General features: G+C 41.3%; 1 protein-coding gene across 1 annotated transcript in view; it reads right to left on the bottom strand.

Annotated features, from left to right (window-relative positions):
* LOC133621842 (voltage-dependent T-type calcium channel subunit alpha-1I-like) overlaps window positions 1-17,309 on the bottom strand; it is a 317,273-nt gene that overhangs the window by 100,648 nt on the left and 199,316 nt on the right. Inside the window, exons 20-21 of the mRNA XM_061984241.1 lie at window positions 14,205-14,328; window positions 6,232-6,300 (exon numbers count right to left, since the gene is read on the bottom strand). Of these exons, the coding sequence (XP_061840225.1) occupies window positions 6,232-6,300; window positions 14,205-14,328 (193 nt within the window). The remainder of the gene's footprint in view (window positions 1-6,231; window positions 6,301-14,204; window positions 14,329-17,309) is intronic.

The following is a 17,309-nucleotide window of genomic DNA, read 5'->3' as shown; positions in this document are numbered from 1 at the left end:
ATGTCGGTGGGTGAATGTGGTTATGGCGACAGGAGGGACGCCGAGACGAGAGCGAACGTCCCAAAAAGACGAAGGCGCGTCGCGTGTTTGGAGAGGTGCTGCGTCTTCTGACACCCTGACGACGCTCGCTGGGTAGAAAAGTGTCATGTGGGAACACGGCACGCGTTTGTTGCTCTCTCCAGGGAAACAAAGGGAATTCTGGAATTGTCAGGAGGTTGGAAATGTAGCAAACATCACCGCGTGCTTGCAGACGCGCCACCTCTGAGGCTTTGGAATTCAACCCCAACAGTCGTCTTGGCAACAGTTGTGTTGTTTCAGTGCAGCTACACATATTCTCATTGTTTTTGATCAAGAAACACTGTTTATATGTGTGTGTGTGTGTGTGTGTGTGTGTGTGTGTGCGTGTTCTTGTATTTCCACCCTTCTTGAGACACCAACAAGGAAACGTAGCTTCCATATGAGGAGGTGTGAACAAGTTAGGACATAAATCATGGTCCCAATAACATTGCATCTAATAGAGAATGTCTCATTTGCACCCCCTGGTGGTGAAATCCATCAAAATGAGGGTGGTCCAAAAAAGGAGGGATTTTTCAAATTGACTGTGTCAGTTATAAAAGTGCTCCCCCTCTGGCCAACATATGTAATAACAAGTGTGTGTAAGAAATTGAAATGCGCCCCCTTTGGCCAAAATAAATGTAAAAAAAAATTAAATAAAAATGTATATAGAGACATACTAAAATAACTTGAAGTGCCTCCATGGAAATGCCCCCCTCTACCTCAAAGAACTACTCACACCCAAATCCTCCACACGACACCTCCGCTCCGGACAGGCTAACCTCCTCCAACCTCCGAGGACAAAGCTACGAACAATGGGGGACCGGGCTTTCTGCTCCACCGCTCCCAGTCTGTGGAACGCTCTCCCTGACCACCTGAGGGCACCACAGACTGTGGATGCTTTTAAAAAAGGCTTAAAAAACCCTTCTTTTTAAAAAAGCCTTTTTTTCTTTTTTTTTTTCTTTTTTTTTTAGATATATGCATACTAGTTCTAGCTATTAGGCTGTTCTATTTTTTATTTTTATTTATTTTTATTATCTTTTTATTTTTTATTTTATTTTACTTATTTTTTTAATACACTGTAGCACTTTGAGGTTGTTTACTCAATGTAAAGTGCTTTTTACAAATAAAATCTATTATTATTATTAAATAATGAAGATTAAAAAACAATTACAAACGAAAAAATAAAAAAAAAAAGAACAAAAAGCTTACCCTTTTTTTATTTGCATAGTATGTATATATTATTAATGTTGTAAATACAAATCTTTATATATCTAGAAAGGCTGGTCCTAAAGAGGTAGGCATTTTTCAGAGGTCTTAAGAAGGTATGAAATACATGAATGTGTGTGTGTGTGTGTGTGTGTGTGTGTGTGTTTGTGTGCGTGTTCTTGTATTCCCACCCTTCTTGAGACACCAACAAGGAAACGTAGCTTCCATATGAGGAGGTGTGAACAAGTTAGGACATAAATCATGGTCCCAATAACATTGCATCTAATAGAGAATGTCTCATTTGCACCCCCTGGTGGTGAAATCCATCAAAATGAGGGTGGTCCAAAAAAGGAGGGATTTTTCAAATTGACTGTGTCGGTTATAAAAGTGCTCCCCCTCTGGTCAACATATGAAATAACAAGTGTGTGTAAAAATTAGAAGTGCTCCCCCTCTGGCCAACATATGTAATAACAAGTGTGTGTAAGAAATTGAAATGCGCCCCCTTTGGCCAAAATAAATGTAAAAAAAAATTAAATAAAAATGTATATAGAGACATACTAAAATAACTTGAAGTGCCTCCATGGAAATGCCCCCCTCTACCTCAAAGAACTACTCACACCCAAATCCTCCACACGACACCTCCGCTCCGGACAGGCTAATCTCCTCCAACCTCCGAGGACAAAGCTACGAACAATGGGGGACCGGGCTTTCTGATCCACCGCTCCCAGTCTGTGGAACGCTCTCCCTGACCACCTGAGGGCACCACAGACTGTGGATGCTTTTAAAAAAGGCTTAAAAAACCCTTCTTTTTAAAAAAGCCTTTTTTTCTTTTTCTTTTTTTTTTTAGATATATGCATACTAGTTCTAGCTATTAGGCTGTTCTATTTTTTATTTTTGTTTATTTTTATTATCTTTTTATTTTATTTTTATTTTTTATTTTATTTTATTTATTTTTTTAATACACTGTAGCACTTTGAGGTTGTTTACTCAATGTAAAGTGCTTTTTACAAATAAAATCTATTATTATTATTAAATAATGAAGATTAAAAAACAATTACAAACGAAAAAATAAAAAAAAATGAACAAAAAGCTTACCCTTTTTTTATTTGCATAGTATGTATATATTATTAATGTTGTAAATACAAATCTTTATATATCTAGAAAGGCTGGTCCTAAAGAGGTAGGCATTTTTCAGAGGTCTTAAGAAGGTATAAAATACATGAATGTGTGTGTGTGTGTGCGTGTGTGTGTGTGTGTGTGTGTGTGTGTGTTCTTGTATTTCCACACTTCTTGAGACACCAACAAGGAAACGTAGCTTCCATATGAGGAGGTGTGAACAAGTTAGGACATAAATCATGGTCCCAATAACATTGCATCTAATAGAGAATGTCTCATTTGCACTCCCTGGTGGTGAAATCCATCAAAATGAAGGTGGTCCAAAAAAGGAGGGATTTTTCAAATTGACTGTGTCGGTTATAAAAGTGCTCCCCCTCTGGTCAACATATGAAATAACAAGTGTGTGTAAAAATTTGAAGTGCTCCCCCTCTGGCCAACATATGTAATAACAAGTGTGTGTAAGAAATTGAAATGCGCCCCCTTTGGCCAAAATAAATGTAAAAAAAAATTAAATAAAAATGTATATAGAGACATACTAAAATAACTTGAAGTGCCTCCATGGAAATGCCCCCCTCTACCTCAAAGAACTACTCACACCCAAATCCTCCACACGACACCTCCGCTCCGGACAGGCTAATCTCCTCCAACCTCCGAGGACAAAGCTACGAACAATGGGGGACCGGGCTTTCTGCTCCACCGCTCCCAGTCTGTGGAACGCTCTCCCTGACCACCTGAGGGCACCACAGACTGTGGATGCTTTTAAAAAAGGCTTAAAAAACCCTTCTTTTTAAAAAAGCCTTTTTTTCTTTTTTTTTTTTTTTTTTTTAGATATATGCATACTAGTTCTAGCTATTAGGCTGTTCTATTTTTTATTTTTGTTTATTTTTATTATCTTTTTATTTTATTTATTTTTTTTATTTTATTTTTATTTTTTTTTTAATACACTGTAGCACTTTGAGGTTGTTTACTCAATGTAAAGTGCTTTTTACAAATAAAATCTATTATTATTATTAAATAATGAAGATTAAAAAACAATTACAAACGAAAAAATAAAAAAAAATGAACAAAAAGCTTACCCTTTTTTTATTTGCATAGTATGTATATATTATTAATGTTGTAAATACAAATCTTTATATATCTAGAAAGGCTGGTCCTAAAGAGGTAGGCATTTTTCAGAGGTCTTAAGAAGGTATGAAATACATGAATGTGTGTGTGTGTGTGTGTGTGTGTGTGTGTGTGTGTGTGTGTGTTCTTGTATTTCCACACTTCTTGAGACACCAACAAGGAAACGTAGCTTCCATATGAGGAGGTGTGAACAAGTTAGGACATAAATCATGGTCCCAATAACATTGCATCTAATAGAGAATGTCTCATTTGCACCCCCTGGTGGTGAAATCCATCAAAATGAGGGTGGTCCAAAAAAGGAGGGATTTTTCAAATTGACTGTGTCGGTTATAAAAGTGCTCCCCCTCTGGTCAACATATGAAATAACAAGTGTGTGTAAACATTTGAAGTGCTCCCCCTCTGGCCAACATATGTAATAACAAGTGTGTGTAAGAAATTGAAATGCGCTCCCTTCGGCCAAAATAAAAAATTAAATAAAAATGTATATAGAGACATACTAAAATAACTTGAAGTGCCTCCATGGAAATGCCCCCCTCTACCTCAAAGAACTACTCACACCCAAATCCTCCGCACGACACCTCCGCTCCGGACAGGCTAACCTCCTCCAACCTCCGAGGACAAAGCTACGAACAATGGGAGACTGGGCTTTCTGCTCCACCGCTCCCAGTCTGTGAAACACTCTCCCTGACCACCCGAGGGCACCACAGACTGTGGATGCTTTTAAAAAAGGCTTAAAAAACCCTTCTTTTTAAAAAAGCCTTTTTTCTTTTCTTTTTTTTTTAGATGTATGCATACTAGTTCTAGCTATTAGGCTGTTCTATGTTTTATTTTTATTCATTTTTATTATCTTTTTATTTTATTTTTATTTTTTATTTATTTTATTTTATTTTATTTATTTATTTATTTATTTTTAATACACTGTAGCACTTTGAGGTTGTTTACTCAATGTAAAGTGCTTTTTACAAATAAAATATATTATTATTATTAAATAATGAAGAGTCAAAAACAATTACAAACGAAAAAATAAAACAAAATGAACTAAAAGCTAACCCTTTTTTTATTTGCATAGTATGTATATATTATTAATGTTGTAAATACAAATCTTTATATATCTAGAAAGGCTGGTCCTAAAGAGGTAGGCATTTTTCAGAGGTCTTAAGAAGGTATGAAATACATGAATGTGTGTGTGTGTGTGTGTCATGTCTGTGTAATCATGTTTTGTTTTAGTCATGTTTTGTTTAGTTATTGGACTCTTTAGTTTCTGGCTTTTCACTCCCTTGTCTTGTTTCCATGATTACCCATTAGTTTCACCTGTTCCACGTTTGGACTCATTGTGCACTCTTGTTTGTCACCATAGCAACCCATTAGTATTCACCTGTCACGTCACGCACCTGTTTCACGTTTTGAGTCACGCACCTGTTTTCGTTAATCATGTCTGTAGTATTTAAGTTCATTGTTTTCAGTTTGTCTTTCTGGTGACATCCCACATTTCTGACACTTTTTTCATGTCCATCGTTCACGCTGCTCGTTTTGTCCATGCCAAGTAAGTTTTGTTTATTAATGCCACAGTTAGTGGGTTTTTTTTTTGTTCATAGTTTCTGCCTTTGTGCAAGTATTTGTTTTCATAGCCAAGTTGTTTCTCCGCCACTGTGTGCGCTTTAAATAAATATGTTCTCACATTCCCGTCTCGCCCGAGCCAACTTTCCGTTGCCTTCTAGAAAAACTAAACCCCAGGACCAAGTCATGACAGTGTGTGTGTTCTTGTATTTCTACCCTTCTTGAGACACCAACAAGGAAAAGTAGCTTCTATATGAGGAGGTGTGAACAAGTTAGGACATAAATCATGGTCCCAATACGGAAAACCATTTCATATAATAGAGAATGTCTCATTTGCTCCCTGGTGGTGCAATCCATCAAAATTAGGTGTGGTCCCAAAAAGGAGAGATTTTTCAAACCCGCTCAAACCAGTGACACCCACACTGGTTTGAATGTAACTTAGATATTGGGTTTCACTCGGTAAAAGCGCTTTGAGTCACTAGAGAAACGCGCTATATAAATATAATTCACTTTACAAAAACCCTAGAAATGTTAGACCATTATTTTTGAAGGACAGGGCAGGTCGGCAATCGCCTACAAAAACAACTTTTCAGACAAAAAACAGGAGAAAAAAGAAGAACATGCCAATAACTTTATGCATAGTGAACTCTGCATCACCTTATATGAAGTACGTGTACTGTACTGTACATGAGTACTGTACACGTATACTGTACTTCATTAAGTCCAGTCAGAATTAGCACCCTTGATAGGGCATGAATAATGGATAATAGCTCGCTCGCAGCTCCGGGGATTAAAGCTTGTGTGTGTGTTTGTGTGTTTACCGGCGAGAAGTCCACCAGCAGCTGAAGGCCCTCTGACGAGGAGCAAGAGCCCGCTAATTAACCTCGTTATCTCCTAACCGGCCGCCGCTAATGGGCCCGGGGATGGAAACTGCAGGCGAAGTGAGCCAGAGTAGCGAGGAAGAGTTAAAAAGAGGTGCCGGGCGAGGAGGGAAAGGAGAAATAATCATGTGGCGCTGGGAGGACGTGACTTTAGAAAATGGTGAGGAGATAGCAGATATCTGGGATGACAGGCGAGGAGCAGAGATCCCAACCTCCAAACACACAGGCAGGATTTACGGTGGCTGGCGAAGGACGAGGGGCGGGATGAGGAGGAGGAGGATGTTCTTACCTTGACAGTCATCTCGGCGACAAAGATGGCGGTGAAGATGTAGTTGGAGAGAGTGAGGAAGAGCCTTTCCTGCAAGGGAGGAGAGGAAGTGATTGACGCACAGCACAGCATCGCTAATACAAGTTGTAGGAACTGAAATCTATCATTTCATCTTGAAGTCTCTTTGTACTATTAGACTTTTTATGGTTATGTCACAAAGTATAGTTAATCCAAGTAAGTAATAACCAGTGTTGTTGTTCTCATTTTTAACCCCGAAACCTTTTTATTGTCTTTTTTTACTCTATTTTCTCTCTTCTTAGGATCTGTCCCCTCTTAATCAAAGTATGTCCTCTTTTAATCCAAGTAAGTAATAGCCAGTGTTGTTGTTCTCATCTTTTACACCTAACCCTTTTTATTGTTTTTTTTACTCTATTTTCTCTCTTCTCTCGATCTGTCCCCTCTTAATCAACGTATGTCCCCTTTTAATTCAAGTAAGTAATAGCCAGTGTTGTTGTTCTCATCTTTAACTTCTAAATCTTTTTATGGTCTTTTTCACTCTATTTTCTCTCTTCTCTCGATCTGTCCCCTCTTAATCAACGTATGTCCCCTTTTAATTCAAGTAAGTAATAGCCAGTGTTGTTGTTCTCATCTTTAACTTCTAAATCTTTTTATGGTCTTTTTCACTCTATTTTCTCTCTTCTTTCAATCGGTCCCCTCTTAATCAAAGTATGTCCCTTTTTAATCCAAGCAAGTAATAGCCAGTATTGTTGTTCTCATCTTTAACCCCTAGCCCTTTTTATTGTTTTTTGCACTCAATTTTCTCTCTTCTCTCGATCTGTCCCCTCTTAATCAAAGTATGTCCCTTTTTAATTCAAGCAAGTAATAGCCAGTATTGTTGTTCTCATCTTTAACCCCTAACCCTTTTTATTGTTTTTTTAACTCTATTTTCTCTCTTCTCTCGATCTGTCCCCTCTTAATCAAAGTATGTCCCCTTTTAGTCCAAGTAAGTAATAACCAGCAATAACCCATCTCTCTTCTCTTAATCAAAGTATGTCCCCTTTTAATTCAAGTAAGTAACAGCCAGTGTTGTTGTTCTCATCTTTAACCCCTAACCCTTTCTATTGTCTTTTTTTACTCTATTTTCTCTCTTCTCTCGATCTGTCCCCTCTTAATCAAAGTATGTCCCCTTTTAGTCCAAGTAAGTAATAACCAGTGTTGTTGTTCTCATCTTTAACCCCTAACCATTTTTATTGTCTTTGTTTACTCTATTTACTCTCTTCTTTCAATCGGTCCCCTCTTAATCAAAGTATGTCCCTTTTTAATCCAAGCAAGTAATAGCCAGTATTGTTGTTCTCATCTTTAACCCCTAGCCCTTTTTATTGTTTTTTTTAACTCTATTTTCTCTCTTCTCTCGATCTGTCCCCTCTTAATCAAAGTATGTCACCTTTTAATCCAATTAAGTAATAGCCAGTGTTGTTGTTCTCATCTTTAACTTCTAAATCTTTTTATGGTCTTTTTTCACTCTATTTTCTCTCTTCTTTCAATCGGTCCCCTCTTAATCAAAGTATGTCTCTTTTTAATCCAAGCAAGTAATAGCCAGTATTGTTGTTCTCATCTTTAACCTCTAGCCCTTTTTATTGTTTTTTTTACTCTATTTTCTTTCTTCTCTCGATCTGTCCCCTCTTAATCAAAGTATGTCACCTTTTAATCCAATTAAGTAATAGCTGTCATGTCTGTGTGACCATGTTTTGTATTAGTCATGTTTTGTTTTGTTTAGTTATTGGACTCATTGTGCACTCTTGTTTGTCACCATAGCAACCCATTAGTTTTCACCTGTCACGTCACGCACCTGTTTCACGTTTTGAGTCACGCACCTGTTTTCGTTAATCATGTCTGTAGTCTCGAAGACTTCTATGGAAATGCAAGAACCGAGACTCAGATTTCCCTCGCCCGGACGCGGGTCACCGGGGCCCCCCTCCGGAGCCAGGCCCGGAGTTGGGGCACGATGGCGAGCGCCTGGTGGCCGGGCCTGTCCCCATGGGGCCCGGCCGGGCACAGCCCGAAGAGGCAACGTGGGTCCCCCCTCCAATGGGCTCACCACCCATAGCAGGGGCCATAGAGGTCGGGTGCAATGTGAGCTGGGCGGTAGCCGAAGGCAGGGCACTTGGCGGTCCGATCCTCGGCTACAGAAGCTAGCTCTTGGGACGTGGAACGTCACCTCGCTGGGGGGGAAGGAGCCTGAGCTAGTGCGCGAGGTAGAGAAGTTCCGGTTGGATATAGTCGGACTCACCTCGACGCACAGCAAGGGCTCTGGAACCAGTTCTCTCGAGAGGGGCTGGACTCTCTTCCACTCTGGCGTTGCCAGCAGTGAGAGGCGACGGGCTGGGGTGGCAATTCTTGTTGCCCCCCGGCTCAGAGCCTGCATGTTGGAGTTCAACCCGGTGGACGAGAGGGTAGCTTCCCTCCGCCTTCGGGTGGGGGGACGGGTCCTGACTGTTGTTTGCGCTTACGCGCCAAACAGCAGCTCAGAGTACCCACCCTTTTTGGATTCACTCGAGGGAGTACTTGAGAGTGCTCCCCTGGGTGATTCCCTCGTTCTACTGGGGGACTTCAACGCTCATATTGGCAACGACAGTGAAACCTGGAGAGGCGTGATTGGGAAGAATGGCCGCCCGGATCTGAACCCAAGTGGTGTTTTGTTATTGGACTTTTGTGCCCGTCACGGATTGTCCATAACGAACACCATGTTCAAGCATAAGGGTGTCCATATGTGCACTTGGCACCAGGACACCCTAGGCCGCAGTTCTATGATCGACTTTGTAGTTGTGTCATCGGATTTGCGGCCTCATGTTTTGGACACTCGGGTGAAGAGAGGGGCGGAGCTTTCTACCGATCACCACCTGGTGGTGAGTTGGCTGCGATGGTGGGGGATGATGCCGGACAGACCTGGCAGGCCCAAGCGCATTGTGAGGGTTTGCTGGGAACGTCTGGCAGAGTCTCCTGTCAGAGAGAGTTTCAATTCCCACCTCCGGAAGAACTTTGAACATGTCACGAGGGAGGTGCTGGACATTGAGTCCGAGTGGACCATGTTCCGCACCTCTATTGTCGAGGCGGCTGATTGGAGCTGTGGCCGCAAGGTAGTTGGTGCCTGTCGTGGCGGTAATCCTAGAACCCGTTGGTGGACACCGGCGGTGAGGGATGCCGTCAAGCTGAAGAAGGAGTCCTATCGGGTTCTTTTGGCTCATGGGACTCCTGAGGCAGCGGACAGGTACCGACAGGCCAAGCGGTGTGCGGCTTCAGCGGTCGCGGAGGCAAAAACTCGGACATGGGAGGAGTTCGGGGAAGCCATGGAAAACGACTTCCGGACGGCTTCGAAGCGATTCTGGACCACCATCCACCGCCTCAGGAAGGGGAAGCAGTGCAGTGCCAACACCGTGTATGGTGCGGATGGTATTCTGCTGACCTCGACTGCGGAAGTTGTGGATCGGTGGAGGGAATACTTCGAAGACCTCCTCAATCCCACCAACACGTCTTCCTATGAGGAAGCAGTGCCTGAGGAATCTGTGGTGGGCTCTCCTATTTCTGGGGCTGAGGTTGCTGAGGTAGTTAAAAAGCTCCTCGGTGGCAAGGCCCCGGGGGTGGATGAGATCCGCCCGGAGTTCCTTAAGGCTCTGGATGCTGTAGGGCTGTCTTGGTTGACAAGACTCTGCAGCATCGCGTGGACATCGGGGGCAGTACCTCTGGATTGGCAGACCGGGGTGGTGGTTCCTCTCTTTAAAAAGGGGAACCGGAGGGTGTGTTCTAACTATCGTGGGATCACACTCCTCAGCCTTCCCGGTAAGGTCTATTCAGGTGTACTGGAGAGGAGGCTACGCCGGATAGTCGAACCTCGGATTCAGGAGGAACAGTGTGGTTTTCGTCCTGGTTGTGGAACTGTGGACCAGCTCTATACTCTCGGCAGGGTCCTTGAGGGTGCATGGGAGTTTGCCCAACCAGTCTACATGTGCTTTGTGGACTTGGAGAAGGCATTTGACCGTGTCCCTCGGGAAGTCCTGTGGGGAGTGCTCAGAGAGTATGGGGTTTCGGACTGTCTGATTGTGGCGGTCCGCTCCCTGTATGATCAGTGTCAGAGCTTGGTTCGCATTGCCGGCAGTAAGTCGGACACGTTTCCAGTGAGGGTTGGACTCCGCCAAGGCTGCCCTTTGTCACCGATTCTGTTCATAACTTTTATGGACAGAATTTCTAGGCGCAGTCAAGGCGTTGAGGGGATCCGGTTTGGTGGCTGCAGGATTAGGTCTCTGCTTTTTGCAGATGATTTGGTCCTGATGGCTTCATCTGGCCAGGATCTTCAGCTCTCACTGGATCGGTTCGCAGCTGAGTGTGAAGCGACTGGGATGAGAATCAGCACCTCCAAGTCCGAGTCCATGGTTCTCGCCCGGAAAAGGGTGGAGTGCCATCTCCGGGTTGGGGAGGAGATCTTGCCCCAAGTGGAGGAGTTCAAGTACCTCGGAGTCTTGTTCACGAGTGAGGGAAGAGTGGATCGTGAGATCGACAGGCGGATCGGTGCGGCGTCTTCAGTAATGCGGACGCTGTATCGATCCGTTGTGGTGAAGAAGGAGCTGAGCCGGAAGGCAAAGCTCTCAATTTACCGGTCGATCTACGTTCCCATCCTCACCTATGGTCATGAGCTTTGGGTTATGACCGAAAGGACAAGATCACGGGTACAAGCGGCCGAAATGAGTTTCCTCCGCCGGGTGGCGGGGCTCTCCCTTAGAGATAGGGTGAGAAGCTCTGTCATCCGGGGGGAGCTCAAAGTAAAGCCGCTGCTCCTCCGCATCGAGAGGAGCCAGATGAGGTGGTTCGGGCATCTGGTCAGGATGCCACCCGAGCGCCTCCCTAAGGAGGTGTTTAGGGCATGTCCGACCGGTAGGAGGCCACGGGGAAGACCCAGGACACGTTGGGAAGACTATGTCTCCCGGCTGGCCTGGGAACGCCTCGGGATCCCCCGGGAGGAGCTGGACGAAGTGGCTGGGGAGAGGGAAGTCTGGGCTTCCCTGCTTAGGCTGCTGCCCCCGCGACCCGACCTCGGATAAGCGGAAGAAGATGGATGGATGGATGGATGTCTGTAGTATTTAAGTTCATTGTTTTCAGTTTGTCTTTCTGGCGACATCCTGCATTTATGCTTCTGCACACTCTCCACACACCCTTATGACCCTTGCTGCTCTTTTTTCATGCCGGTTTCTCGTCCAAGTAAGTTTTCTTTATTCATGCCATAGTTTGCAAGTTTTGTTTAATTGTTCATAGTTTCTGCCTTTGTGCAAGTTTTGTGTTTATAGTCAAGTTTTGTACTTCCGCCCTTGTGCGCGCCTTTTGTTTGCATCCTTTTTTTGTACTTATAGTGTTTAAATAAATCATGTACTCCCCTTCACGCCACGTATGGTCCAAATCTTTTGCACCTCGGGAGAACAAACCACGCCACAGTCCCAGTCGTGACAATAGCCAGTGTTGTTGTTCTCATCTGTAACCCCTGGCCCTTTATATTGTCTTTTTTCACTCTATTTTCTCTCTTCTTTCAATCGGTCCCCTCTTAATCAAAGTATTTCCCCTTTTAGTCCAATTAAGTAATAGCCAGTGTTGTTAGTCAAATTTTTAACGCCTAACCCTTTTTATTGTCTTTGTTTACTCTATTTACTCTCTTCTCTCGATCTGTCCCCTCTTAATCAAAGTATGTCACCTTTTAGTCCAAGTAAGTAATAGCCAGTGTTGTTAATCTCATCTTTAACCCCTAACCCTTTTTATTGTCTTTGTTTACTCTATTTTCTCTCTTCTTTCAATCGGTGCCCTCTTAATCAAAGTATGTCCCTTTTTAATCCAAGCAAGTAATAGCCAGTGTTGTTGTTCTCATCTTTAACCCCTAGCTCTTTTTATTGTTTTTTTTACTCTATTTTCTCTCTTCTGTCCCCTCTTAATCAAAGTATGTCACCTTTTAATCCAATTAAGTAATAGCCAGTGTTGTTGTTCTCATCTGTAACCCCTTTATATTGTCTTTTTTTTTACTCTATTTTCTCTCTTCTTTCAATCTGTCCCCTCTTAATCAAAGTATTTCCCCTTTTAGTCCAAGTAAGTAATAGCCAGTGTTGTTAATCTAATTTTTAACGCCTAACCCTTTTTTTGTCTTTGTTTACTCTATTTACTCTCTTATTTCGATTTGTCCCCTCTTAATCAAAGTATGTCCCTTTTTAATCCAAGCAAGTAATAGCCAGTGTTGTTAATCTCATCTTTAACCCCTAACCCTTTGTATTGTCTTTGTTGACTCTATTTACTCTCTTCTTTCAATTTGTCCCCTCTTAATCAAATTATGTCCCTTTTTAATCCAAGCAAGTAATAGCCAGTATTGTTGTTCTCATCTTTAACCCCCAGCCCTTTTTATTGTTTTTTTTAACTCTATTTTCTCTCTTCTCTCGATCTGTCCCCTCTTAATCAAAGTATGTCCCCTTTTAATTCAAGTAATAGCCAGTGTTGTTGTTCTCATCTTTAACCCCTAACCCTTTTTATTGTCTTTTTTTACTCTATTTTTTCTCTTCTTTCAATCGGTCCCCTCTTAATCAAAGTATGTCCCTTTTTAATCCAAGCAAGTAATAGCCAGTATTGTTGTTCTCATCCTTAACCCTTAGCCCTTTTTATTGTTTTTTTTTTTACTCTATTTTCTCTCTTCTCTCGATCCGTCCCCTCTTAATCAAAGTATGCCACCTTTTAATCCAATTAAGTAATAGCCAGTGTTCTTGTTCTCATCTGTAACCCCTGGCCCTTTATATTGTCTTTTTTTACTCTATTTTCTCTCTTCTTTCAATCTGTCCCCTCTTAATCAAAGTATTTCTACTTTTAGTCCAAGTAAGTAATAGCCAGTGTTGTTGTTCTCATCTTTAACCCCTAGCCCTTTTTATTGTTTTTTTACTCAATTTTCTCTCTTCTCTCGATCTGTCCCCTCTTAATCAAAGTATTTCCCTTTTTAATCCAAGCAAGTAATAGCCAGTATTGTTGTTCTCATCTTTAACCCCTAGCCCTTTTTATTGTTTTTTTACTCAATTTTCTCTCTTCTCTCGATCTGTCCCCTCTTGATCAAAGTATGTCACATTTTAATCCAATTAAGTAATAGCCAGTGTTGTTGTTCTCATCTTTAACCCCTAGCCCTTTTTATTGTTTTTTTTACTCTATTTTCTCTCTTCTCTCGATCTGTCCCCTCTTAACCAAAGTATGTCCCCTTTTAATTAAATTAAGTAATAGCCAGTGTTGTTGTTCTCATCTCTAACCCCTAGCCCTTTTTATTGTTTTTTTTACTCTATTTTCTCTCTTCTCTCAATCTGTCCCCTCTTAATAAAAGTATGTCCCCTTTTAATCTAAGTAAGTAATAGACCGTGTTGTTGTTCTCATTTGTAACCCCTAAACCTTTTTATTGTCTGTTTTACTCTATTTTCTCTCTTCTTAGGATATGTCCCCTCTTAATCAAAGTATGTCCCCTTTTAATCTAAGTAAGTAATAACCAGCATTGTTCTCATCTTTTACCCCTAAACCTTTTTATTGTCTTTTTTTTACTCTATTTTCTCTCTTCTTTCGATCTGTCCCCTCTTAATCAAAGTATGTCCCTTTTTAATCCAGGCAAGTAATGACCAGTGTTGTTGTTTTCATCTTTAAGCCCTAGCTCTTGTTATTGTCTTTTTTTATTCTATTTTCTCTCTTCTTTCAATCTGTCCCCTTTTAATTCAAGTAAGTAATAGCCAGTGTTGTTGTTTTCATCTTCTACCCCTAACTCTTTTTTATTGTCTTTTTTCACTCTATTTTCTCTCTCTTCTTTCAATCTGTCCCCTTTTTTTGACATGAATAATTCATTCACAACGGACCTGCATGGAGATGCGTTCAAGGACCCTCCGAGCAACGACTAAGCCAATGTGTCACTTTAAAGTGTGAAGTGGTAGAGAGGAACTGGCGGCTCCTACCAGGCTGCCCTGAAGGATCCTGGGCCTCTCCAGAGCCACCGTGATGCAGTTGAGGAAGATGAAGACCAAGACCACGTAGTCAAAGAGCTTGTGAGCGATGATGGACTGACACAGCAGCCGGAACCTGGCGCAGGGAGAACACGTCTTGACCACAAATGTATCATACACGGAACCAACGTTGTCATGGCAATAAGCAGCAAACTGCTGAGTCAGGAGTTGTGACGGCTGAGTCGTAACATACTACAGCACATGTACTCATGATACTTCCAATGCAGCTACTGCCATAATGTGGAATTGCTTGAAAAAAATACATCAAGGGGTTGCCTACAGCCGCATGTAAGTCATAAAAATGGGGTCCCACAGTAAATTTTTGGGGTCCCACTTTTGAAAACAAATGATAAATGTATGCATTATCCTGTTCATTGATTGATTGATTGAGACTTTTATTAGTAGATTGCACAGTACAGTACATATTCCGTACAATTGACCACTAAATGGTAACACCCCAATAAGTTTTTCAGTTTGTTTAAGTCGGGGTCCACGATAATCAATTCATGGTTATATCTCACATTCTATATTGTGTTTTGGATAAAGGTTGTCATAAACGTTACTTAATTAATTAAAAAATATAATACAAAAGGAAACACATTTTTAATTTATTAACTATTAATTATTTATTATTATTATTATTATTTAGTATTGTTATAATTATTATTTATTTATTTATTAATGTAATTTATTCAGTTATAAACATTCATTCACTTTCTTCTTTCCTTCATGTCGTCACGTCCGCTTTTCCTCCATACAAACAGCGTGCCGGCCCAGTCACATAATATATGCGGCTTTTACACACACATAAGTGAATGCAAGGCATACTTGATCAACAGCCATACAGGTCACACTGAGGGTGGCCGTATAAACAACTTTAACACTGTTACAAATATGCGTCACACTGTGAACCCACACCAAACAAGAATGACAAACACATTTCGGGAGAACATCCGCACCGTAACACAACATAAACACAACAGAACAAATACCCAGAACCCCTTGCAGCACTAACTCTTCCGGGAAGCTACAATATACACCCCCGCTATCCCCCCCACCCACACCCAACCCCGCCCACCTCAACCTCCTCATGGTCTCTCAGGGAGAGCATGTCCCAAATTCCAAGCTGCTGTTTTGAGGCATGTTAAAAAAAAAAAAGCACTTTGTGACTTCAATAATAAATATGGCAGTGCCATGTTGGCATTTTTTTTTTCCATAACTTGAATTGATTTATTTTGAAAAACCTTGTTACATTGTTTAATGAATCCAGCGGGGCATCACAACAAAATTAGGAATAATAATGTGTTAATTCCACGACTGTATATATCGTATCGGTTGATATCGGTATTGGTAATTAAGAGTAGGACAATATCGGAATATAGGATATCGGCAAAAAAGCCATCTCTAATTTTGATATTATTTTTTTTATCTTGATGGATGGATTGAAAATGAACACAAATGAGTTGACTGATGAACATTATCACATCATTTATTCAGAAAGTATAAATAACGACAAATAAAGGTAGAATACTATTAACCGCAACATGGAAGTGTTTAAAAACCCCAAAAAAACCATTAGGATTTGTCCATTTTCAGAATGTGCTTGTTCTATTTTTAAATAACAAAAAACAATCTGAAGTCCGATAATGGCTTTTTTGCCGATATCCAATATTCCAATATTGTCTAACTCTTAATTATCGATTCCGATATCAAGCGATACCGATATATACAGTCGTGGAATTAACACATTAATATGCCTAATTTTATTGTGACGCCCCGCTGGATGCATTAAACAATGTAACAAGGTTTTCCAAAATAAATCAACCCAAGTTATGGGGAAAAAAATGCCAACTGCCATATTTATTATTGAAGTCACAAAGTGCTTCTTTTTTTTTTAACATGCCTCAAAACAGCAGCTTGGAATTTGGGACATGCTCTCCCTGAGAGAGCATGAGGAGGTTGAGGTGGGCGGGGTTGGGGAGGCGGGGTTGTGGTGTATATTGTAGCGTCCCGGAAGAGTTAGTGCTGCAAGGGGTTCTGGGTATTTGTTCTGTTGTGTTTATGTTGTGTTACGGTGCGGACGTTCTCCCGAAATGTGTTTGTCATTCTTGTTTGGTGTGGGTTCACAGTGTGGCGCATATTTGTAACAGTGTTAAAGTTGTTTATACGGCCACCCTCAGTGTGACCTGTATGGCTGTTGACCAAGTATGAATTGCATTCACTTGTGTGTGTGAAAAGCCGTAGATATTATGTGACTGGGCCGGCACGCAAAGGCAGTGCCTTTAAGGTTTATTGCCGCTCTGTACTTCTCCCTACGTCCGTGTACCACTCTGTACAGCGGCGTTTTAAAAAGTCATAAATTTTACTTTTTGAAACTGATACCGATAATTTCTGATATTACATTTTAAAGCATTTATCGACCGATTATATCAGCAGTCCGATAATATCGGCAGTCCGATATTATCAGACATCTCTATTTTAAAGTTGTCATGTCTGTGTAATCATGTTTTGTTTTAGTCATGTTTTGTTTTGTTTAATTATTGGACTCTTTAGTTTCTGGCTTTTCACTCCCTTGTCTTGTTTCCATGGTTACCCATTAGTTTCACCTGTTCCACGTTTGGACTCATTGTGCACTCTTGTTTGTCACCATAGCAACCCATTAGTTTTCACCTGCCCTCACAACTCACGCACCCGTCTTTAATCATGTCACTATTATTTAAGCTTCCAGTTGCCAGGCTGTCGTTCTGACGACATCCCGCATTCATACCCGTCATAATCTGTTTACCTCTGCGCACTTCACGCCACGTCCAAGTAAGTTTTTGTTTATTAATGCCACAGTTAGTGTTTTTGTTTCATTGTTCATAGTTTCTGCCTTTGTGCAAGTTTTGTGTTTATAGCCAAGTTTTGTACCTCCACTGTGAGCGCCTTTTGTTTGTTTCTTTTTTTTTTGAGTGTTAAAATTAAATATGTCTTCACCTTCACGCCATGTCTGGTCCAAATCATTTGCACCACGGGAGAACAAACCACGCCATAGTCCAAGTCCTGACAAAAGTTATC

Source organism: Nerophis lumbriciformis, linkage group LG25 (assembly GCF_033978685.3).
Source record: "Nerophis lumbriciformis linkage group LG25, RoL_Nlum_v2.1, whole genome shotgun sequence".
NCBI lineage: Eukaryota > Metazoa > Chordata > Actinopteri > Syngnathiformes > Syngnathidae > Nerophis > Nerophis lumbriciformis.
Note: the sequence above shows the minus strand (reverse complement) of the source record. Positions and strands in the feature narration are given on the sequence as shown.